We start from the raw sequence: 26,924 nt of genomic DNA on the forward strand, positions 1-26,924 counted from the left end.
CAGATTTGTGTCTTATGTCCTACAGATAATCTAGTACTAGACCCCGTTTTCATAGTTTATGTTGCCCAGACTTAGGTTTATTTGTTGATATGTGGCGCTCCAAGAGGACCACTGTTCTGATCCCCCTTTAAGAAAGAACTGGGTGCCCCAGCATCTGAGACTGCCGCTGTCATTCTGTTTTCTGCAGATCCACCCTTCCGAGATTTCCTCAGCTGAATAAAAACTCTCTGCCCGAGTCTACACTCCTTCCCAGGGCGACCCACAGCTGACCGCTTCTGGATACCAACTCAGGGCAACTTTGGTGGCTGGTTTTAGCCCCAGAGCTACCAACAGGATTAGGCAAGTTTGTTGTGGAGCTTGATTAATGTCTGTTCAATCCTATACTCCCCACCCCAGCTCCTAGCTGTTGATCCCAAAGGCACTTCCAAAGTACACTTTCATCCTAAATTCTATCCCAGAGTATTTTTCCTGGGGAACACAACTTGTAACATAAATCCTTGGAATATACACTAAGTAATAATTTTCTTTTCGCAACATTTAGAGGATGTTTTTGAAATATCTGTGATATCATATATAAATTCCCTAACGATGTAGCTGAGAAATTTTGTTTATTCATACTTTTTACTGTATCCTTTTTCATTCCAGAATCTAGGGTCATGATCAAAACAGACATAAAAACATACATAAAGGTTTTATTGTATTTATAGAAATGGCTAAAGCCATGCAAAATAAAAATAGTGGTAATTTAGATAAAGGGTTTTGTTACCTCCTAAAACAATTTTTAAAAAAATTAAATTTAACAGGAGGACATTACTCAGTAAGAGTGCATAGGTTTCAGGTTTTTATAGCATGTGAACTGTTGATTATGTTGTGTACCCATCACCCAAAGTCAAATCATTCTCCGTCACTGTATCTTTGTCCCTCTTTACTCCTTTTCTCCCATGCCCTAGTTAACTACTTCACTTTTTAAGGGTCAATTACTGAAAGAAGGGATTTCACTTTCATATAATCTCAAGCTTCATGAAGTGATTAAAAGCAAAAAACAATACAATGCAAGGTTGAAATACAATAGGTATTATAAAAAAAATGTGGCAGTAAAAAATCTACTTAACCATATCCAGTTTATGAAGAATTTATTACCAACCAAGTTGCAGGGTCTCTTATGTCTTTCTGAGGAGGACTTCCCTTCCCTTAATATGTACCTAGGAAGTAGTTTAAGTAATAGCCTAAGGAAATGTAGGTTATCATAAATTTGAGAATGAAAATAATTTAAAGTAGGCATTTAAAAAGTATAATATCTTTTCTGGTATAACTTTTCATAAGATAAGTAACACTCTGCCTAAAAGTTGTGGGCAATGGCTTGCCTAGAAAAGAGAGTTAAGCAAACCAAATGGAGAATCTGCACTGTGAGAAACATCATGATGACTGCTAAAAATTATTTAGTAAATCTATTTTAAATTGTAAAAGATAAGAATATTAACAAATCTAGAATTCTAAAATAAGTACAGAAAGACTTTTTAAAACAGAAATAATAGGAAAAAGACATTAAGATGATAGAAATGGAAAAATAATAAAAATGTTAAATAGAAATAGAAAAAAATTAAAAGATGGTTTAAATATCACAGAAATAGAGTACCTCGAAAACCCTGATAAAGAACAGAAAATACAAACCTAAAATATTAAGAATAAGAAAAAAAGATAACATTATAGAGTACATAGAAAAATGATAAAACCATAGTTACTAGAAGGACTTGCAATATTAGGAAAACTGTACTGTTTTTCTACTATTTTATAAAGGCTTCAGACAAGACTGCAAAAAAAGAAAATATATGAGATATTTAAATAGTAGGAAGTAAAAACAATGAGTACTAGTTATATATGAAAATTTTAACCAAGAAAGGAAATAAAATATTAGAACTAGCAGAGTAGATATGACATAAATATTCAAAATCAGAAATGTTTATTTGTGTCAACCATATCCAATTAAAATATAAATGAGAAATAATATTATAATCATAATGGAAACAAATCTACAAAATACCTAAAAGTAAGTCAAGGAAAACACAATCATAATTTAAGAAAATTATAAAGTACAGCTGAATGACAAATTTTAACGTTCTATAGATTTAGCTTTCCTAAAATTAAATTATATCTTTAATTAAATAAGATACCACCATAGTAAGATATATTAATACATAAATTAAATATTATACCAGAGTGGGGGCGGGATTTCTTAATGCTTTGATGAGTAATGAGACCAATGACAGTATGCTTCCCATATCAAATATCTAAATATACAATACAAGAAAAATAACTGAAATGGTGCCTTATTTTATTATTTGAAGAAGGAATAAACTAGTCAACAAAACAGAGGTTTCCTAGTAAGAAATATATATTCTGGTAACTGACTTACAAACTAGTTATAAGTCCACTTATGCTATTCACTTGCATCTAAATTTTTTTTTCCTTAAAAAACATAAATAGAAATATTTATATTAACTCCTATTGTCACAATGTTTGACATGGTGCCAATATGTAATCTACAGAGACTCCTAATGCATCTTTATAGTCTTAACACCAGAAAGCGCCTGGGAGCCTCTTTCCTACCTCTACACAACCTTCTTTCGGTTCTAGTTTTGCATCCTTGGTCTTCTGATGTTTGTCTACTTATCTCTAAGCTATCACCTCCTGAAATAGCCTTTGTCCTGCACATGCAGTAACTAGAGAATGAATCTATTTATTCACTTCAATAAGTTGAAAGATGTTCCAACTGTTTAGGATTAAACTCTCATGTATCAATCAATACATTATTGCCTATGATATATGATTAAGGAATGGAGCTTGTTTAATCAGTCAAGAAAACAGAAAGAATCTCAAAGACATGTATCAAATTATTAATAATGACCTTTGAATTTAAGTAGCATATCATTTATGAATACTATTCATATAGTCAGATAATAATAAAAGAAATGATTCATTTGTACAAAATCTGTTAACATTCTTTTTCAATCGCCATATATACGTACTATTATTTGATGAATAATGTTTTCCTTCATTTAAACTCAGCTGTCCAATAGTGTATCAAATAAATTTTAAGAGTTAAATAATTTTTGAAATATAGCAAAATGGTGTTACAAAGAAAAATAAATATAGAGCATGGTAAAATTCTCATTCTCAAGACAAACTGAGAGCATTATACAATATTTCAGAAAAAATCACAATTAAAATTTCATTAGAACTACACTGTTAAAATCTAACTAATTATCAAAATGGTCATTACTTCACAGTTATTTAAATTTTTGTTTTTTGAAATTTCATATAATAGTACAATTATCACTTAAAAATGATCAGTTGCTAAGTGAATTTCATCAATGAACTTTATATTTCAAAGACAGTCTAACTTCTTAGGATGATTTATCCAAGTAGAAAATTTATGTCTTCTTATAATGTTATCATTTGATGAGAAGATCTTATATTTCATTAATATTGGATCATAATCAGAATGTCATAAAAACAGCAGAAAGGATAATTCAACTAAAGTAGCATTTTGCAATTCTTGCAGGGAATGGGAGGAAACTTTACCTAGGGCCATCTGATGGCTCTTGGCAGCCTCTGGTTTGCAGGTATCAGACATTAGTGCAGCCGGCATCCTCACTGTGGGGCTTTGTTATGAATACCAACAACAAGAAAGACCAATGAGTTCTGGGCCAGGTATCTCTCAATGTTCCCCTTCTTCATCCTCTGCCCCCATCTCTTATAACAAGAATGATGTTTCCAAGCCCTCTTAAACAAAAATTCTAGACAAGTACTCTTCAGTTAAATCATTAGCTTTATGTCTCTTTATGGTTCAGGAACTTTCCTGGCTTGCAAAGCTTGGACTGGGAATAATTAAGCCTGGAAACAGGAAGATTATGGAGAGTTCAGACTGGCAGTTTCTTTGCAATTTAAAATGAGAACTAGCAGAAAGTTGGAGAGGCTTGGGTCATGGTGAGCGGAGTCGCCATTCGCTGAGATAGAAATACACAGAAAACAAAAGTCAGGTTTAGGAGTGAAGAATAGGTAAGTCTGGAGCATGTTGAAATGAGGGCCTGCCTGACCTGTGGTGGTGCAGTGGATAAACCATCAACCTGGAATGCTGAGGTCACTGGTTCAAAACCCCAGACTTGCCACGTCAAGGCACATACAAGAAGTAACTAATACAAGTTGATGCTTTCTGTTACTGCTCCCCTTCTCTCTCTCTCTTTCCTCTCTCTAAAATCAATAAATAAAATCTGAAAAAAAAGAAATAAAGAAATTAGGGTCTATAAATTCTCCACATTGCTTTAATTAGTAAGCAGTTACTGTATATATTCTGATCCAAATTTCAGAAGTAAAATCTGGGATAAATACCTTGGAAATATATTTTATTTTTTATCTTAGTTTGAAATATTTTACCATTTAAATACCTAATTTATTTTTCTTGTATAGTCTCTAGGTTAATTTTGCCTATTGTTTTCTTTTTTTTTTTTAAATCTCCTAGTTAAGGGAAAATTTACATTTACATCAATATAAAAAGACATGATGTACTAGTCAAAGAGAAGCTGAACCTTTTTTTCCATACATTTGGTATTAAATACTATAAATATATTTTAGATGACCTATATTCTCCAAAGCTGAATGAAATTCCCACTATCCAAATATTTTATGGTATTTCATAAAATGGATTCCAAGGCCCAAATTTTATTATGTCTCACAAAAGGTATTTAACAACATTTCATTATAACCTGGTGAAAGGAGACATTTTTTTGTGTGTCAAGTCATGGATTTGAATAGTCTCATCACTTACAAGCTATGAATATTTAGACCATTTATTCCCTGTCTTAGAATTGCAGTTCTCTCATTGTAAAAACCTATTTCCCAGACTCTTGTGAGATTAAACAAGATTAGATACACAAAGACCCGGGCAATCTTTCTAATATGCTGTCATTGTTGAAACACCAATGATGTGGAACTGCTTCTTGGTGCAGATATTGACCATTGAAATTTCCCTTATGTTTATATTAGCAAAATAACACTGGGATTTAAGAAATATATTAAGCCAGTGATTCTTGACTATTTATCTATATTTTAGAGGAATTACAAATACTCCAATTTAAATAAAAACCATGGTTGAATATACATGCATGTGCACCTTTTATGAACAAAAAGTCTATAGCTTTCATCAGTCCTTTCAAAGATATCTCTGAACTAAAAAAAGGATATGAATCTCAGCTTTAAGCTCTTTTTATTTCTTCCAACAAAGAAAATATTATAATAATACAGAGACATGACTAGCCATGCTAATTTCAGTTACATTCAGCCTCATGTTAAGGAAATACTCTGAACTACTAAACTCACAAAAAAAAATAATTATTATTATCTTTATTTAACTTAAGTCAAAAAGAGTTGATGTGTTAACATTTGTGGGGTTTTTTGACAGAGCCATGCAGTTGTTAAATGCTTTCTTTCACAATGATAATCTTTATAACTCTATAATGTATGAAAACCCTGGGTATTGTAAATATTTTTTGGAGTTATTAAAACTAGGGCTGGCAGTAGTACAGCCAAACTCCATGCTTACACAATTTAGACTGGACTAATTATTCCCTGTAAAACTTTTCTTACACCTCAAACAAAGAGGATAACTCTTAACTAAATATTTTAAAATTTTAACCTAGGATAGTCAAAGAAGAACTTCACTTTGAACTGTAATATAGCAGCTAGCCATGTCTTAGTTGTTTCTCCCTCCAGTGGCTTGTTTGATTAGAGTGCTAAGCTGCCATTTTTAAACACAGATGCTTCTGGTCCTTCTTTTTTCCGTGAATGGATGACAAAGTCATATGTTTGAGAAGTGCTTTCGTCAATGAGCAGTAATTAATTTTCAAAAAGCACACAGTGCTGTTTTTTATAAGGGAAACTTTCTCCAAAATGGTTTGAGATTCTTATATGAATGGAATTAGAGGGGACATATTCTTTCATTATAATTTAATAAAACCTATTGAAAAATCATGGTTAAAAGGAACTCATAAGATTTTTAGATTTAAATTTCTTAAAGGACTTCTGGTTTCTTATCATTATTATTTTCTTCTTCTTTTCTAAGTGAGAGGAGTGGAGATAGAAAGACAGACTCCCACATGTACCCCAAGCGGGATACACCGGGCAACCCATCGGGGGCCGATGCTCTGCCCATCTGGGGCCATGCTCACCACTGAGCTATTTTTAGCACCTGAGGCGGAGGCTCCAGGGAGCCATTCTCAGTGCCTGGAGCCGATGCACTCAAACCAATCCAGCCATGGCTGCAGGAGCAGGAGGGAGAGAGAAAGGGGAGGGGAGGGGTGGAAAAGCAGATGGTCTTCTCTCCAGTGTGCCCTGACCAAATTGAACCTGGGGCATCCACATGCTGGGCCGATCGATGTGCTACCAGTTTGTTACAATAGATTAATTACATTCATTTTTTTCTTGTCCCTTACAAGATTCACAAAAAAGAAAGTAAAAACATTTAAAAATCCAATTTCAAAATATTATATAAAGAGAATTGGAGAGAAAATAATAACTGAAAAGAGTAAAAAAAAAATTCAGCTCAATGAAGGTAGTAAAACTAAGAGAGCAGAGTAAGTTCCTACATGAGGGCAGCCCAAAATATAAAAGCCAATTCATTCAGCAGAAACTAGGAACACTATAGAAACTGGAGACATTTACTACTACAGATAATGAAGGTAAAAGATGGGACTGAAAACAGGAGTAATAGTTAAAATCTATGTAAATAATAACTGGACTCTGATATTTCCTTATTCTGAGTAAGCAAGTACTGCTCCTCCCCATCCCAAAAGGAAACTAGAAGTTTCTAAATGGAGAAAGTAACTAAAAAATGTATTACCTTCTGGGACACCAGGTCCAGTGGAGATTGGGTGAGGGGAGGAACTTCACTAAAAGAAAAGCGTGCTGCTTGCTGTTTCTGTCTACATAGTAAAAGGAACCACTTGCACTTATCTCCAAAAATGCATAGCCAGGTGAATAATTTTGCCAGACAATTGGTAGATTTTCTTTGGAAAGGTAAATGGCTCCACAGTGGGTCACAAATGAATGGCCATATCCCTTCTTAACAATGAAACTCAAATCACCAGATGTTACAGACTAAATATTTGTGTTCCCAATATTCTTTTTTCCCCCAGAGATAAAAATTTCAGCTTTATTAGTGACAAAAACCAATATTAGAGAAAGGGGTTTAGGTCTTCAAGCTAATGGGCTTCTTTTTTTTTATGATTTTAATTTGTGTTTACATAGATTCAAGTGTCCCACCGAATATATCTCTGCCCACCCCCTTATATCCCTTCAGGCCCCCCCCATGCTCCCTCCCCCACAATGCCTTCCCCCCTTCCCTCCAAGATTTGCTGTCCCATTCTCTATAATGCTGTGTTATGTATATATAATTTCATTAATCTCTTTCCCTTCTCTGTTCCCATCTTCTCTTCTACTTTCCCTCTGGTCCCTTTGATCCCTCCTCTGCCTCTGCTCCGTTGCTCAGTTCATATTGTTCCTTGGATTCCTCAGATGAGTGAGGTCATATGGTATTTTTCTTTCTCTGCCTGGCTTATTTCACTTAACATAATAGTTTCCAGGTCCATCCATGTTGTCACAAAAGGTAAGATTCCCTTCTTCCTCATGGCCGCGTAGTATTCCATTGTGTATATGTACCACTGCTTTTTAATCCACTCAGCCACTAATATTCTTATGTGGAAATCTTAAGCCCTCAATGTAATATTAATCACTTGGGGGGGGGGGGGGCGGGAGGCTTTCGTAAGCGGTTAAGGCATGAGGGCAGAGATCTCAATAGAATTAATGCCTTTGTAGGAGACCTCAGAGAGTCCCCTATGTAAGGCTACAACAAGAAAATAACTGTCTCTGGAGGGATACTGCAAGAGGAAGAGATTTTCTGCAATTTCTGGCATGTGTTAGGAGCGCTGGGGTGTGTAGGTATTGGGGTGCATGAAGGAAAGTCACTAGTCTGGATGTGAGGACATACCATGAGACCCCTACCCTAGCCATGGGTCCAGGATCCAGCTGGTCCTCTATGACCTTGAAGTCTTGGACATGGTAATAACTTTCCCACAGCCCCTTGACATTAAACCCAGAGTCCTGCATTGACTGACTGCCTGATCTGCAAGCCTCCTGTCTGTGTGGATGGTCGGACTCTCCCAGCAAGCAAACACATAGCTTGCTTTTGTGGCCTGTTTGGATGCCATTAGTAAGCGCCCACTCAGCCAGCACACAGCCATCTGTCGGCTCCCTCAGCATGCCGCTGCCTGCATCATACACCGAGTACTTAGTCCTTCCCCAAGTCTGTCCGCAGTGTCTGATCACACCCGGTCCCCCACTTGAAGTTCAAGTCCACTTATCCAAACAGGTTGCTGACCACTTGCTCCTCAGTCGGCACTCCAGAGCTTGTCTGAGGCTTGCACGACAGCTCCAGTACAGCTTTAGCCTAGCTAAACCAGGACTCCTAGCTATCCAGTGGCCAAACCACATCCTCTGAAGTGAAGTCTGAATACCTTTTAATTTATCCTTTCTTCTGTACTCTTCATCACCCCTGGGGGAGCCGACATATAGAGTTTCCTTTTATCTTAGACTAAACTTTTTTTGTTTCATAGTTAATAATTTTTAAATGAAATACTAAAATAGAAGGAGGAAGATACGGTGTTGGTATTGAGGAGCTAAAAGACCTACCTGAGCTAGGAAGCAAAGGGAAATTCCAGAATCTAGATGATGAAGAGAGGGCCCAGAATTATAGCTGGGTCTTAACCCTAGACACTTCCAGTCCAGATTCAAACAAGAGAGTGAAATTCTTAAGGGAGGCAAGAGAGAAAAGAAAAAAAAGAAGAAGCACAGATTTCTTGAACTATCTGACCTACTGGAAAATAAAATTATTTTCATGTTTGCAATGAATTAGATTTAGGGATATAGGATGCTTAAAAATATATTTTATAATGAATAGATTATCAGCCATAAGGCAAAACTTCATAGCTATAATTCTGAAAAAAACTAAATTATCAATATAATTTGAAATTATAATATAAATAGTACATAAGGAATATGAGTGAAAAGGGGAAGAAAAGGATCTGAGAATGCTAAATCTTCATTTTCCATATTAGAAAGTCAATAGAGTATATCTAAAATTGACACATTGAGAAAAGGCAATAAAGCATATTTTTTTGAAATGTCGAAGTAAATACCAGGTGACACAGTTAATAAAGTTAACTCTATAAAGCAAGACCCAGAGCAAAGTCTGAAGGGCAAGGGGCTTATTTTTTAACTATTATAAGCTTGTAGTGCTATGTACTTTATATATATACATATATACATATATATATGAGAGAGAAAATGAATATATACTTGTATATTATTTACTTATACAGATAAATATTTCTATTTCTATCTATACACACTACTTTGATTAAAGAATTGAGAAAAATATCCATTAAACATTTGCATTACAAAAAAGAAAGTGAATAACAATGAAAAGAGATAAATGAGGCTATGTATTTTGAAATAGAAATTTCTTCTGATCTCTTTGGTTGGACAAAAAGTATAAACTGTTTTTTAGCAGTTACCTATCAGTTGCCTCTCTAGTACCCCCCTACCCTGCACCTTCTAGAATCTTAGTGTTAATTTGATGTATATGATAAAAATTCTGGGCGATCATCAGGCATTTTTAAAATTAATTTTATATCACATTTATTGGAGAACAGGTTCAGATATGAAACTCAATAATGCACTGTCTGTAACCTGCATCATGTACCTATTGCCCCAAGCAAAGTGTCCTTCACCCCTATTTTACCCTCCTTTGCCCACCTCTACTTACTCTCTGCCCCGTTTCCCTCTGGCTAGCGCAACACTGTTGCCTGTGACCTTTAAAATAAAGGTGCTCTACCCTCTCATTGGATCTAGAGAGAGGCATGTTCCCAAGAGAGACCAATGAGAATCTTTCCCCTAAACCCGGCTCTCTATACTAGGAGCTAGTGGGGCACTTCACACAGGTGGGGTAGAACCTGAGATGAGAGAAGTAGAAGTCTCTGTGGATCCTTAAAGCTTTCCATTTCCTAGTTCCAGGTCATTCCTGAGTCACAGTGTATTCCTGCTATTGGGGTTCCACCAGAGCACCATTATAGTTCAAGCGGGTGTATTTAATTTCCTTTTCTAATTGAACTATTACAGAGTCCCACATTTATAAGAAAACTCTTGCTACTCCCTCAAACTACATTTTATGTTGTCTCCTTGGCACACTATAGATGGAATCTCATACTCTAACACATAGGTCAATTGAGGTTGCAGTGGCAAATTAAAAATGCCAGTTATCAGGGATGAAAATAGAAATACATTGTTACTCTCTATGAAGTGTTATATAGTAATCAACACACCGAGAGAAAGAAACATGACTTGAGAGACAACATATATGTTCATGCTAGGTCATGGGCTTATTCTAGACCTTAATTGAGCTACTCCCTATTCTTCTGTTTCATATGACTTTTTACGCGGTGAAACTTATTTTATTCCTACTTACAAGTATTTTGCCTTGAAATTAAACCACTATTTCCTATCAAACACTGACATGTGTAAGCACTTTTGAGAATAGAAATCCAAATGAAAAATATCACTTTGTAATCCTCCAAGGTCCCTTGTCCCTGAATATTTTATGCTCGAATGCTGATTTGTAAGTCAAATAGTTTAGGTGTATGCCACTGTTCCCATTCAGCCTTATCAAACTTATAGCACAAAGAGACCTTGTAGTGTAATATCTCATCACCAAAAGGACAGTTAGATAACACAGGATCATGCCTCAAAAATGGCTTAGCTGGCAAATACATATTTTTAGGCAGACTGCTTGGTTGACTTACATAACAGAACTGTCCTTCATCAAGTCTTGATTGGCTGACTGCTAACCTTGAACTAAGAGTAACCTGTTTAGAATACATTTCATTTAAGTTGTTGAAAATAATATCTTGTATTATTAACAGAGATTCCTTAAAACCTTCATTTACTATCCACATAATAACAATCTGGCATACGCATTACCCTTTAGAAATTGAAACATCACTGTATCTATTGAATTGTTAATGGAAAAAAGGAGACATGCAGAGAAAATTTTGAAATAATAGGAAGTTCTTAAACATAGGCTTTCATTTTCTTATTGTGCAAAGTTGGCACTAATTATTCAAATCTTTGTGCTAAAGAACACTTTAACGGCTGGATAGTCTTTGTTGCTTTATTACCATGATAAATCTGAGAAAACTTATTCAACACACCTGGGTCACAGTTAACAGATTTTACATAAATTGTTTCTTTTTTGTTGGATATTGTTTTAAGTTCAAGCTAATCAAAATCTAAATCTAAAAAGGATAAAATAACATATTGACTAAAAATGAGCAATGATATGAGCCTTATAATGAGATAAATATTAAATTTATATCTTTATTCATACTAGGATATTGTGTATTGTTCTGCCTACAGGAGAAAAAAAAGACTATAGAAAAATATCTGGAGATGGTGGTCTTTTCAGACTTGACAGTGATTTCTGGTGGACCACATTAGAGAACTATAAGCATTCTCACCCCCCTCCCTGCCCATCTGACTGCAACATTTGCATCATCAAGCCCCTTGCGTTTGTCGTCTGCCCCAAAGCTCACACATGTTTCTTACAATTAACTTGCCACGTGCATGCCAGAGCTGACAATTTTTAATTCATTGGTCAGATTCACCTATTGTTTTTATTCATTATACCAAACACATTCCTGATTCACTAGAATTTCATTGTAGGGATACAAGGAAATTAGAGTGAATATGACCAAAATCAAGCGGGCCCTTGATCTTAATTGTAAATTGTCAAAAAAAAAGAAAAAAAAAAAACCTGACTTCCTTGGCTATTCTCTTACTAGAAAACAAATGAAAAAGGTAAATTTATTTCTCACCATAAATCCCAAACGTTTCATTTTCATCTTCCCCAAGTTAACTTTCTCACCTAGCTAAGCAGCAATTTCTGCTATTATTAGCTGCTGGCCCAATATCAGCTGACCAGTATCCATCAAACTCCTAGCTTCAATGAGCTTAGAGACTCCCAAGGAACTCCACGTATGCAGACTTCTGTTTACAGCTTCTAATTATTTTCTAACAGATAATGGAGCATTCAGGTTCAGAGAGGTTGGATGAAATCTGTAAGTGGACTAAAACCTTAGATTAAATTGCAGTATCTGGGATCACTGTGGAAAACCCTAAGCTTTTTAGTTCTGAGATAAAAAGCCCTCCCTGATTGCTTATGGTCTGTGACAAACTGGTCTCATAATCTGACTTCCTCAAAGGTGCTCATTCGAATTTTTAATCACACTGTGCTGAGCTATTCATAAAATTTAAGCAAGGAGCATCAAAACTGTGGCTTCTTAGGAGCTCAGCAGCATTCACACATGTCCCAAAGAATATCTTGATGTGTTTTCAGAGTAAAAAACAAGCAAACAATCGAGCTGTTGGTGTAGCATGCATATTACATCTTATTGTTTGAACAGGCTAAAAGAAGTCTGGATGTGGTAATCCTATTATGCAAACTGCTAATTATGAGTTTAAAATGTTTATGCAATACATTGTATTATAATTCTTTTTGTATAAATGGGAGGATTTGTCTGGATTTTTGTCTGGTAGAAAGTCATACATACTCAGTTGGATTTTCTAATCTGAGGGCAAGAATGAGTCACCTGAAGTAATAATAATTAAGAAAATGATGAGGTCAGCGTCAGGGCACTGAAGAGTGAGAATACCTCTTAAGCAAAGCTTTAGTTCAGTGAATTCAGAAAGCCGCCTGGGAAACTCAGAGGAAATATATATAATTCTATAAAGTGATTTAAATACTATTTGTAAATTTCATTCTTCCCACAAAATAGACATATTAATACTCATCTTCAGACACCCTTTGCTGCAGTCTAGATTCAAAGAGTCATTTCTTCCTTTGCTTTCTCATTTGCAATTTTAATATTGATTGTACACATGAGGTTCTAGAACTCTATTTCAAAAATATCTGCTATTAAGAATTGATTCATGCTAAACATGATCAAGAAAAACACACTAGGCTGATTCCTTCTCATTCTGGTTTTGCTTTGTCATTCAAGTTTTTGTCCAAATCCACCAGAGTATATTGCATAGGTCAGCTTTTGCATTAAATAAAGGGGAGGGAGAGTTGAGTGCAAACCAAACAGTACCCAGCTTCATTCCTGCTTGCATAGGAGTTTTAATACAGAAGAAAATGTCCGATTCAGGATTACTGGCTCCTGTTTCTAAAGGTGGGTTTAAACTAAACAGGAAGCTCTCTAGCAATCTGAGGTTAATCTCAGAGCTCCTTTGACTATGGCCGTTAATTTATGGGTGATGATGGTGTGGAAGGAATGGTAACAGAGTTTCTATTCACAAATTATTTTGATGCAACCATACTCATTGTCAATTTGTTTAGTTTTGACAGTTTATGTTTTGCAAATTGTTGGACACAAATCTGTTACTGATACAGTGGTGCTGTGAGATAGAATGTGAAATTCTTTTGATCATTTTGAGAAAACTGTTATAAGAAAAAGTTTAAGATTTCCTTGTGAAGTGGTCACTTTTGTATCATTTCTACCAATAATAACCCTTTGTTAATTCCAATAGATGATTACCCAGTAGTGTAATTAAATTTTCAAAGACAAATATAAAAATATGATGGAGAATATGTTTACCATTTATTCATACATCACTGTACAGTGAATGTATATATAGTACATAAAATATTACAAAATAATTGTAATATTAATAATATAATATAATATTAACATATATGTATGACATTATTTAGATACACATCTACATATATGTGTGGGTATTATTTTAATTAGTATAGCATATTAAAACTTTATTTCCTGGCCCTGGCCAGTTGGCTCAGTGGTAGAGCGTTGGCCTGGCGTGCAGAAGTCCCGGGTTCGATTCCCGACCAGGGCACACAGGAGAAGCGCCCATTTGCCTTTCCACCCCCCCCCCTTCCTCTCTGTCTCTCTCTTCCCCTCCCGCAGCCAAGGCTCCATTGGAGCAAAGATGGCCCGGGCACTGGGGATGGCTCCTTGGCCTCTGCCCCAGGTGCTAGAGTGGCTCTGGTAGCAACAGAGCGACTCCCCGGAGGGGCAGAGCATCGCCCCCTGGTGGGCAGAGCGTCGCCCCCTGGTGGGCGTGCCAGGTGGATCCCGGTCGGGCGCATGCGAGAGTCTGTCTGACTGTCTCTCCCCGTTTCCAGCTTCAGAAAAATACAAAAACAAAACAAAACAAAAAACAACTTTATTTCCTGAACTAAATTATTGCTGTTTAAATAACTAAAATCACTTTACACCATACACTGCAAGCTAGAATTTCATTCAATGATCCTTTTATTCTACAGAAACATTATTTTATATTCTTAAATCTATAAACAGAGCATTCATAAAACCATCTATATTAAGTTTTGATATGTCTAGAATAGGTTGTTGATTATCTGGAAATTCTATATCCTGGTTTTTGTTTGCTCTGTGAGCAAAAGTTTTCTACCTAAATTTTGTGAATAATATGTATATTATAAGCAACTCATCTTACTGATGCAGTCAAATTAGTAAATATCATTCAACATGGAGTTAGAAATTACATATCATCAGTATAATTCTCTTCCAGTTTTATGGTGACAGAGCAATATGGCCTCTAATCATGGATGAAATTTACCAAATGTTAGAGTTGGGAGAGTTGGCAAATACCTACAATATGGAAAACAATGCCTTTAATAGACTACTTATATCCATTCACCAAATTTAAATAGTGGGACAGTAAACTATGTACTCTTGAGAAATGTTCTTTCATTCACATAAATTCAAGTACTTTGGAGAAACAGAAGCAGTCAGAGAGTTTATCAAGTTATGTGTTGAAATTTACAGAGAAAAACCAGTTTTGGATTAAGTAGTATCTTCTAGGTGCTTCAAAGAAGAAATTAAGCTGGTTGAACGCAAAACTTGTCAAGTACTTTGCCATTTTTCAAACTTTTTAGTACCCCATGTGACAATGCTTACAGCTCAATTTTTAGGGTGTCTATAAAAATTCAGGTAGCGATGGTTTATAACTTCAGTCAATGACTTTACTTACTTTTAAAAAAACCTGTTATTAAAAAAATCAAAGTATATTTTCCATTTTATATAGGATTCCATCTTTGCATCTTTATTCTTATTGAAATAGAAGTAGATAGCCAAGAGACAAAAATGAGGGGAGACATTCTCATAACATGTTGTCATTGAGGAAGCAAACCTCATCAAAATTACTTATAAGGTTCCTGGAACTCAAATATTAAGAAGCTAAAAATAAAATCTAGTACTATCCTCCCATGTATAACAAAAACATTCACAGGGAGCCCTTCAGAGGCTCCCCACTTAGAAAGGTTACTGGCCTCCTGGAGGTGTAGAAAGTCAGCAAGAGGTTTTCCTTCTCAAAGGACATTTGGAGTGTACACTGAGTCTTAGAGTCAATATGGAAAGTCTATCCTTCTGTGATATTTTGGTGCTCTGGATTTGAGATAGCTACTAAATTGAGTTTGTAGAAATAAATTAGGAATGAGCAATAAAAATACCTAAGGAAAATGACTAAAATATTGTATACCAAAAAAGATAAGACTATGAGGGGAGGGGAGAATATTACATAATTGATTAGGCTGGAATTGAAAAGGCTTAAAGGGGATATAATAAAGCCATTTTAAAAATAGAAAAATAAAACCATTTAGTCAATTAACCAAGAATTTATAATTTCCTATATGCCTGTATTGTTGTACTTGCCATTAGATATGTAACGGTGGAGTTAACGCAGTCCCTGTCATCAGGGATCCCTGCAGTCTATTTGTGGAGAGTGGGATTGGACAAAAATAAAACAGGGACACATAATCATGTAATATCGATCATGATAGCTGCACAGAAGAAAATTACTGAGTGATGTTAGTAGGCTAAAACTTAGATTAAAGGGTCAGCAAAGGGATCTTTGAGGAAGTAGATCATTAAGCAAAGAAATGAAGGATAACTAAGAGCTCATTAGGTGCAGTCTGGGGAAGGCCACTGCAGGCAAAGGCCGTGATTGGCTTGCTTGGCTTGGAAGAGGAGTGGAAAGAAGGTCAGTGAAGAGAAAGAAGACTGGGAAAGTAACTAGAAGCTTTAGAAGCCAAGGATCTAATATCTTGCATTACTTCATTAAGCCATTAAAAGGTTTTATTCACACTTTGTGTTGACAATTGGAAGCCATTCTCATAATTCAAACTGAAGACTGTTGATGGCTTCGATTCAGGTGGTGGTGATGGAATATAAAAGGAACTGCTGTTCAAATGTGTTTGTGGCATACAATCAAAGCATTTGCTCTTGAAATGGAAGAGGAAATTAAAAGTTTGAGAGGTTGTCACATTTAAGGATACATCCCAAATTTCTAATAGGAATAATTAGTGTGAATGGATGCACAAATTATTTAAATGAATAAGATTGAATGCAGAAGAGATTTAGAAGAGAAGATAAAGAGGTATATTTGAATGTGTTAAACTTGAGATGCCCTTGAGATTTCAACATGGCAATATCAACAACAGAGATGGGGTCAGCCTCATAAAATGGACTTGAGATTGAATTTGATAACCTAGTGAAATGACCTAGGGAAACCATGCAGATTGAAAGGTGATATAGAACATGGCACTGAGACATTTCAATATTTCTGGTATTGCTTACCGCCAGCTTAATATTGAAAAGCAAAAAGTTAGAGATTTTTGTAAGAATGTCATTATAATGATGGGCCATGAATATAAGTTGTCTGTGGAAGGATGTGAGGACAGGTTGTAGCTGAGGAATAGTGAGAAACAGGAGGGAGTCAATGAATGGGAGATCTCTAAGAAGACAAAATGTTCCTCAACTAAGTATTGTAGAACAGAAACTGGAGGGGCTGGACGATGTGGTTGAGGAAGGGGTGTTTGAAACAGTGATTTCAGATGTGATGTCATTTTCAGCTGAGTTCTGTAAACTAACAGGATGGGCACAAAGAACAATAAAATAAATTGTAACAAATAATTTACTTTAGTTACCAGGATTTTTTTTTTCATTTTAGTAGAGCTTGAAAGACTGATTCTGTTTGTAGTGCAGTTTATAGATCTTCTTTCTGAAGATGTGTGTGTGTGTGTGTGTGTATTGTGTGTGTATGTGTGTGTGTGTATTGTGTGTGTGTGTGTGTGTGTGTGTGTGTGTTTCTGAAGTTAGAAGCAGGGAGGCAGTCTGACAGACTCCCGCATGCACTCCACCTTGATCCACCCGGCATGCCCACCAGGGGGCGATGCTCTGCCCATCTGGGTCATAGCTCTGTTGCGACCAGAGCCATTCTAGCACCTGAGGTGGATGGCATGGAGCAGTCCTCAACTTTGCCCCAAAGGAGCCTTGGCTGAAGGAGGGGAAGAGAGAGAAAGAGAAGAAGGAGAGGGGGAAGGGTAGAGAAGCAGATGGGCATTTCTCCTGTGTGCCCTGGACGGGATTCAAACCCGGGACTTCCACAAACCGGGCCGACACACTACCGCTGAGCCAACAGGCCAGGGCAATATTATCATATTTTTATAAGTAAAGTAACTATCTCCAATTTTTCTTAACTATTTCAACTTTATTATTTTTTAAAAAGAAAAGGATTGGTTAACTAACTTGAATGATTATACAAACCAGAATTTGTGACATCTAATGGGCCTTAAAAATTAAATTTGCATTTTTTACCTCTGAAGTTGATGAATTATATTTATGTATATAAATGACAAAACATTTAATGTCTAAAAATATTTGAATTAAATTATAAAGAATTTTAAATTCCACTATTATTATGACACAAGATCTAGCTAAGAGTTACTGTTTATGTGAAGTTATGTGCATGAAAATATTGTAATGTAAAAATAATGTCATAGAAGAAAATATCTTTTTAAATCATTTTGTAACAAGTCTGCTATAATTTGAGAGAATATATAAACTCTGCCAACAAATTCTACTTGTCTCACCCCACTAATAAAACATCAATTAGAGTTGAAACAACTTCTGTCGAGACACTGGCTATATTATAAAAGCAATATCAAAAAAGAAACACATAAACAAAATTCACATGAAAATTCCTTCAGAAATAGAAAAATGACAGTCGCATAAGATAAATAGAATGTCATATTGTATAGGCTGAGTGATTGGCAATGCATTTCCTTGCAGCACCTTACCGTGAACTCTGTGGTTGATTTGGTTGGGAAAGAGAAACTGAAGTCAAGAAGATTCAGCTAACTGAACTATTATTGGTAAGTCACTGGAATTTAGGATAACTACAGAACTACTTTTATCCCAATATTAATTATTTAAGAAAACATATTAATTTAAAACAATTAAAACATAGGCTCTTCCTAGGAAAATATAATTATGTCAAGTGTTAGTAGACTTAAATCAGAGAAAAAAGAAAAAAACAGTAGTGGAAACTCAGGGAAACTGAAGAGCCTGCCTGATTTGAACAGACCATAGACTCCAATTCCAGGAATCCTGGTCAATCACTTCATTTTTAGGTATTCTGCACTATTTAATGGATAAAATAAAAGACAAAGCAAATCCAAGGATTTTACCAATAAAACAGTGGTATTTGAAATAAGAATTAGGAATCTGTATAGATGTAGGTATTCTTCTTATAAAGTTGAACCTTTATATTAATTTTCTTTTATTTTTTTATTTAACTTTTGGAGGTGATACTGGTTAACATAATTATATAGGTTTCAGATGCCCAATTCTACAACACATCTCTATGCACCGTATTGTGTGTTCACCCCCCTGAAATCTTGACTTAGAATAATTTTCTTAATGTGATCTTCCTTCATGGGAATGAAGAATGTCTTGGCCATTCACTAACAATATGCTATTACCGTCATTATGAATCCATTAGACATATTCAGGTGAGCTGAGTAACAGCTTTGTGACCAAATTCTCCTTCTCTTGCTTTTAATGTAGCATTTAATAGATCACAAATTGCTACTTATTTATTTTTGCCTATAATAAAAATTATAAAAAAATATAAAGTCCTCTTTTTTTGCCCTTGGTTATCAATAGAAATGTTGGATGTAGTGAGTTTTCAGTATTAAGTTGCTGTACTTGTATCGTTTACTATAATAACCACTAAAGCACAGCTATATCTGATAAAACTAGTAGTAGAGGTTAGTGAATCTACAATGTCCTATCCTAAGTGGAAATTTTGGACAAGTGTTGGGGAGATGTCTAAGGCTTGATAGAAGTATGCATTTTCCATTGTTTTTAGAAGCTTTATTTTTCTTCTATAAAATGGTATAAAACACATGCACACATCAAAGACATACAAATACACACATGCACACTAGTTTGTCAAAGAGACAGTTTTCACAGTTGCAGTGGACCTTATTTGAGTTTGAAAGTCATCCTTGGAATGCTCTCTAGCATATGTTCTAACTGACTTCTACCTGCCTTTCTTCATCCAGTGGCTTTTGCTACTAAAGCCTCTTTGCCACCCTTGGCATGGCAGGTAGGACATGCTGGAGAATAATGTGTTTCTGTCCTAGCAGGCTTCAACCAGTGACTGGCAGCTAATGTCTTCACATCAGCTCCCTTACCCCTTGAGCAGAGTAACTCTGGGGTTTATGTTTATCCTAGCTGCCAGACTCTCTCCAATGGAAAATACAATAGGTCCAGCCACTCACAATGGCAGCTGGCTTTAGTGGCAACCCTGTCTCTTTTTTATACTCTCCTACTGATGAGTCCTTCACCTCTAAAATAAACTACTTCACTCAAATCCTTGTCTAAGTTTCAGCTTCTGCTTCTGGTAATATCCAGACTAAGACACAGGGTGATCATATGACTTTTAACTTAATAACCTTGGAAATATTTGCAATTTTAACTCAATCTATAGGTATAAATTACAAATAATTTTGCATACACAGTCTTCTTCTACTGTGAGTTGATATGTTGTTCAAGTTTTTACAATGCCTGGCACACATAACAGATGAGCTAAAAATGTAGGTATGTGATCTAGGCAGATGTTTGTCTTAAAATTACACCAGGCTATTTAAAATACTAAATGCATCACTTATTTTGCTAGTTCAACTGTGTTGTAATCATTGTACTATATCCCTCTTATTGTTTTAAATAAGTCATAAAAATAGTAAGAACTGTTTCTGCTTGTTATTTATTGATGCTCTACTGATAGCAATCCATCAATCTGTTCATTTTTTGGTACCTACATACAATGTACAATAGCTGCAGTCAAAATATGTTTTTAAATTTTATTTTTAATTAAAAAAACAAACCCTTAGTTTGTTGCTCACCATCCATCAACCATCTAGGAAAATGACTTACTTCATGGCTCAATCACAGCTTAATTTAAAATTCAGCAGAAAGCTAAAACTTAACGGCCATCCCCACTCATGTTTCCATGGGAATAGACCTTAGATCAGGGGGAAAAAAAATGGATGGAGTTAGGAACTCTCAAATAATCATTCAAAATCATAATGAGCTTTTTAGAGCTTCTTTCGTAGGTGATTATTTTATAGCCTCTTAACCCCTTTTTGCCAGTCTGTTTCCATAGAAATATGACAAAAATGGCTGTCCAGGCTTCCAACAGAGATGATTAGCATTCTTGTGAATTTCAGCCTCGGTTGCAGTCTATGCTGGGCAAGATGTTATTTCTATGAGTTTTACACATTCACTTACACCGTTTCTACACATTCTCAGTTTCTTTCTAGTTTTTGTTTTTTTTGAAGATTCTCTTCATAAATGTATAGCAAGCTCAAATTGGTTGTGGTACCATTAAAAAAGTTTCAGTTTTACATATTAATACATGATCTAGGACATGTAACCACAGTGTCAGAACTTTTAGAGACCTACATAAAGTGACTAGATTCAATGTCTGACAGCTAGGTGTTGGCAGATATGCAACAAGAGCAGTATTTAACATATTTAGTAACTGGTAAGGCATGGTACCAACAGATCAGGGCAGCAGGTTTATATTAGCTCAGTATTTTTCAAACTCCAGTCCATGGACCTGTCTGCCTAAAATTGTGTGCTAGTCCACTAAAGACTTAACCACCCTACTGTTGTATGAAGATTATAGAGCCAATGATCTTAAATCAAATTTGCTTATGCTAAGGGTAATTTTTGTCTTAGTGGTCCCCGAAATAATTTTCCTGTGTTTACTGATCCCTAAGTGTAAAAAGGTGAAAAACCATTGTATTATTAGCACATTACCAGCCTTATTATTATCAATAATAAGTTAAACTAAAAGTAGCGCTATATAAAATGATTAGCATTATACAAAAAGAAAAATTTCTAAGGTCACAAATTGAGCTCCTATAAAACTACAAAAGATTTTATAAAAAAAAAAGTGGGTAGAAATATATGGTAATCCATCTTTAAACAAAATATCAAAGTGCATGTGTTTGCAACATTTTTTATATGAAAGTATTTTGAAAATCAAAATCATTCTTATTTTTGGAGACATTATTTTAAAATATATAGAAACAATATATATGGGTCTTTGATAGGGCCCCTGGTGATATATCTTGTATTGAATATGGAAGAAGGACAGCATGCTATGTGTATGTATAGTCTTCTACTTTCTGAAATTTGCTGAACAGCTCAATACACAATTTTTGCTAGGATAAATCTTAAAGTTCTGATTGACCTTATAAGGTACTTTTATTCTTCAAAACTCTCTTATAAGAGTGTTTAACCTATAAGATCTTCTGAATTTGAATTTAAAAAAAAGTAAACTTCAATGGCTAATTATCTGACTTAGCTAGGTTCCTAATTTAAAGTAGAGACTATATTAATTAATCTCTATTAATGTTTTCAACTAATCAGATCATGGCAACAATAAAATCAAGAAGTCCAAATAGTTTTTCAAATCATCATCAATATTCTCAAATGCAATTCGTCACCTTAAATGCATGGCCTTTGAGGTCAGGGTTTAGTTTATAGGCCAAATCTGTTCTTCAGCATGTCTCTGTAAATAAAATTCTACTGTAACACAGTGACATCCGTAACTGTGTTTTGTTTGGTTTTCATTGTCTATGGCTGCATACCTATGCAAAGCACAGAGTTTTTTAGTTGCCACAGAGATCACATTGCACAAAAAGCCTAAGATTTATTCTCTATGGTCTTTTAAGCAAAAGTTTGTTGACCATGGGTCAAGCCTTTAATTTTAATTAGACTGTACTTTTTTCAGAAAATAAAGCTTTGTAAGTAGTAGAGTCCTTTTTTAAAAAAATTCTAAAAGCAGTCTATTAATAATAAATAAAAGGCAATTGACGATGTCTGTACTTACATCCATGAATTCCACATTGGCTTTGGGACCAGTTGTTTCATTGAGAATCTTAATAGCCACTGGAATCTTCACCGTTTCTCCTTCAGGTACCCAAATACCCTTTGGGGGGAAAAAAGTCACATTCACTCTTTATTAAGATATAGATTCACACAAGAAACGACAACCAATTGAACCCTTCAATCTATGAATTTCTTAAAAAATAATTTTAGAAGTACTATATTCTTTCATTTAATCAACAAATATGTATCAAGCACCTGCTATATGTTACAAGTTACTCAGCAACTTTATTGTTTGCTTTCATTATTTGAAGATGAATTATATATGTATTCTGCTTTCAAGGTGTTTACACTATGATAAAATGCAACTTGTGTGCCTAAAAAAGGCTTGAATAGTCAAAAAAATTGAAATACAATATAATAATATTTAATATGAATGTTATCATCAACTTCTCAAGGCTTTGAGAAGGCTGTTCCAATTTTTGAAGTTCAGTTATCACTTTTGTAATTTAGATTGCCGTAAGTAATATTGGAGATTCTTCACAGCTTTAATATTATCTAATTAATTCAGAAACTGAATAGAAAAATAAAAAAAGGATTTTCTCATGTTCCTGAAATTCAGCTTGATTTAAAAATTAATTTTCTATGGTAATTATTTAAGAATTAGTTTTGAAAGGCAATAGTAGGGTTTATTAAGCACATATTAATTTGTCTATATTATTAATAGTGTGCGTGTATGTCAAGGATTTTTATCTCTCAAGTAATATAAAATATTTATTTTGGTTATTGTTAGATCTCTCTTTTGATGGAAATATAATTATAGTATCTGACCAGGACTTGTGCATTGAGAAAGTCTATCGAAGGTAGAGTTTAAGTAAAGTACAACATTAAAATAAAAAACAACATTTCTGTATAAACACTCAAATCATTTGAATGAGGACCATGAATTTGGTAAGGCTTAGAGAGATGCATGGATTATACAAGAATGTATTTTTAGAAAACATATGTTGCAAATGAAAACAGATATATATAAGGTTAAATTTAAAAATTTCAAATTTTAATTTGTTAGCCCTTAAATATAAAGAATATTCTTAGGTCAGTTTTCAATTTAAAATTAAAGCAAGAAAAAAAGGTCCATTATTCTTGAATACAATATCTCTAATTCCTGTCTTACTTAAAGTTAGCCGATTGTAATCATAAAGAAAAGATTAAAAAATATTTTCACTTTGTACTTCTATATAAAAACATATATAATCATGATACTCAAAGCTGTAATAAAAGGAGACCTAAAGAAGAATTATTAAAGTCAAAATAATTAAAAAATTATCTTTTAGAAAGTAAATATAAGGGTTATGTTATTTTTAGAATGAATAGGGAAATCTATATGTCAAGTGCAAAGTAATTAGACAAGTTCCTTGTTGTAGAAAAATTTTCAAAAATCATTTATGCTTAAATGTGGGAAAAAAATCAACAGCCCAAGATCCATATGCTATATTCTCTCACTGTAGTACCTGGGATAGAGAACAGACCTACCACTATTCAATAAAATAACTGCAGAAGAGATTAACTTATAAAGATATTGCATCAATATTAAAATATTCCTAAGGCACACTTTTGAAATAATAATGTATATTTAGTGTTAACTACTTTGTACTGCTTTTTAAATAAATATAGTCCTTAATTTGTAGGATTGATGAGATAAAAATTCAACTATGCTAATGCTGATACCAATAATATTGGTTCAATCTTTAATGATTAAACTCAGCATATCTCCAACCAGGTTAAATAAATAACCAAATAATTGCCAAATAAATTTTCATTTGCATAGTCAAGACTAACTCTTTATAGTTTAGATAGTATGTCCTTATAAGAAACAGCATGTTAATTAACACATAGAGTTAACCACACAAACTGCTGGTATAATTCAAAAATACTATGGAGCATTCAGTAACTTTTCAATGCAAGTAATTTTTTTTTTTTTTTGTATTTTTCTGAAGTGAGAAGCAGGGAGGCAGAGACAGACTCTCGCATGTGCCCGACAAGGATCCACCCAGCAAGCCCACTAGAGGGCATGTTCTGCCCATCTGGAGCATTGCTCTGTTGCAACCAAAGCCATTCTAGCACTTGAGGCAGAAGCCATTGAGAGATCCTCAGTGCCCACCCAGGCCAGTTTTGCTCCAGTGGAGCCTTGGCTGTGGGAGGGGAAGAGAGAGATAGAGAGAAAGTAGAGGGAGAAGGGTGGAGAATGGGTGCTTCTCCTGTGTGCCCTGGCTGGGAATTGAACTCAGGACTTTCATACACTGGGCTGACACTCTAACCCTGAGCCAACTGGCCAGGGCACAAATAAATTTAATTAAGGTGCAACATGATGGTCAACAGAAATGATTGTTTTTAAATTAATAAAGCTTTGTTAAAAAAAAATGTCTAAATAGGTAATATTTTCTGCTGAGGTCACAAGATCACATTTATTCTTGAGTTATATGGTATCTAAGATTTAAAATAATATTTAATTTCCAAGTTGTATCATCTTTAACAAATATGAGGGTGATAATAGGCTGAGAACAATTCAAGATTGTGTTATCTTTAAAATAGAAGTTCTGCATGACCAAGCGGTGGCTCAGTGGATAGAGTGTTAGAATGGGATGCTGAAGACCCAGATTCAAAACTCCAAGGTATCCCGCATGAACACAGGCTCATTGGCTTGACTGCAGGTTCACCAGCTTGAGTACAGGGTCTCCAGATTGAGCATGGGATCATAGACATGACCACATGGTTGCTGGTTTGAGCCCAAAGGTTGCTGGCTTGAAGCCCAATGTCACTAAGCAGGAGGTCACTTGAGCAGGAGGTCACTGGCTTGCCTGGAGCCCCAGCCCTCGCCCCATCAAGGCACATATGAAAAAGCAAAAAAGCAATCAGTGAACAGCTAAGGTGCTGCAACTATGAGTTGACATTTCTCATCTCTCTCCCTTCCTGTTGGTTTGTCCCTGTCTGCCCCCTACTCTCTCTCTGTCGCTAAAATAAATAAATAAAAATAAATAAATTAATTTAATTAAATTGAAGTCCATTTTTCATAGCATAATAAAAATAGAGAAACAGAATAAGTTATGCTTCTTTGACCATACAAAGAATTTAAATAGAGAAGGCATCAAGTCAACCTAGTCAATTCAGTGCTCACTCAATAATTTTAAATTTAATTTAAAAAAAAACATTCGATCTTCAGAAGAGCAATCCCCCGAGGAGGAGTTCTTTCCCGAGGATATCCTTCCCGAGCTCCTTCCTGATCTCCTTCCCGAGCTGCTGGGGCCCGAGTATCGCCCCTCGGAGGAGCGCCTTTCTCTGCATGACCTGTTCGCGGCGCGCCCCGCCATGGAGCAGCCTCCCTGCGGAGTGGGGAAGCAGAAGCTGGAAGAAGGAAGCTTTAAGGAAAGGCTGGCTCGCTCTCGTCCGCAGTTTAAAGGGGACATACACGGCAGAAATTTGAGCAACGAGGAGATGATCCAGGTCGCAGAGGAGATGGAAGAGATGAAAAGAGTGCGAAACAAACTGATGATCATGCACTGGAAGGCGAGACGCAACCGTCCGTATCCTATGTAATGTGCCCGGCCATTAATGCGGTTTGTCTGACTTGGTATTGCCACTTGAATTGTGTGTATTTTCTCGACTTCCTCTCACCATCTTATTAATTTTAACGTTTTTGTGTGGCTTTATTTAAGGTGTTTCGCTTGTAATTGGTAAAATTGGGCTTCCTTCCCCCCATCTGCAAGTCTCCCTCTTTCAGTCATGTGGCTCACCAATTTGCATGAAAAAATGGACGTCATGTATTGTGAAGTGAAAAAAGCGATTTTTGAAAAGTGTGTAGTATCCCGTTTTTGTAAAAATGTGTATTTTTATCTTAATTTGAAAAGAAAAACAAAGTAAATATTTCAGAGGCGTAACGGTGGCCACCTGTGTGGTAAGATAAGTGAGTTTTTGTTTGCTTTTCACTTTTGCTTTGTTGGAACATCTCGTTTTTTCAGGACGAACACATTTTACATGTATTGCAAAAACCCTCCAATATAATGGGAAATAATGTAAAGCAACTTAAACACTGTCAGTTTATAAAGACAATGTGGCAATTAATAAAATGTTTGTCAGAAAAAAAAACACAAAAAAACAAAAAACATGCATACTAAGATATTAAGAAACTTTAGCATTTTAACCTTAGAATAAAACAATTCATTTTAAAGAAATTTGATTATTTTTGGAATACTCTGTAGAGAAAATTAAGTTTATATATTAATTGTTAATATTTTGTTTTAAAATCTTTGTCTTAAACAGAAAAAAATGAACATTTTAAAATGCAAAATTCCTAAGATCTAATCTATTTTAAGAGATATGTTTATAAAAATGTGGGCTTTCATGTAGCTCTAAAAAATATATAATTGTCCCTGGCCAATTGGCTCAGTGATAGAGCATTGACCTAGCATGTGGAAGTCCTGGGTTTGATTCTCAGTCACGGCTCACAAGAGAAGCAACCATCTACTTCTCTTCCCA

The 26,924-nt window shown here is 35.0% G+C and overlaps 2 protein-coding genes across 6 annotated transcripts in view; one reads left to right on the top strand and one right to left on the bottom strand.

The window, feature by feature from the left end:
- Window positions 1-26,924, bottom strand: part of ERBB4 (erb-b2 receptor tyrosine kinase 4) — a 1,119,996-nt gene that overhangs the window by 205,207 nt on the left and 887,865 nt on the right. For all 5 annotated transcript variants that reach the window (XM_066346729.1, XM_066346728.1, XM_066346726.1 and 2 more), the window contains exon 19: window positions 22,396-22,494. In XM_066346729.1, coding sequence (XP_066202826.1) covers window positions 22,396-22,494 — 99 coding nt within the window. The remainder of the gene's footprint in view (window positions 1-22,395; window positions 22,495-26,924) is intronic.
- Window positions 23,334-26,422, top strand: LOC136378696 (transcription elongation factor A protein-like 1). The gene is made up of 2 exons (XM_066345834.1): window positions 23,334-23,342; window positions 25,560-26,422. The coding sequence occupies exons 1-2, from the start codon at window positions 23,334-23,336 to the stop codon at window positions 25,983-25,985; spliced, it is 435 nt and encodes a 144-aa protein (XP_066201931.1). The 3' UTR covers window positions 25,986-26,422.

Source organism: Saccopteryx leptura, chromosome 7 (genome assembly GCF_036850995.1).
Source record: "Saccopteryx leptura isolate mSacLep1 chromosome 7, mSacLep1_pri_phased_curated, whole genome shotgun sequence".
Classification (NCBI taxonomy): Eukaryota; Metazoa; Chordata; class Mammalia; order Chiroptera; family Emballonuridae; genus Saccopteryx; species Saccopteryx leptura.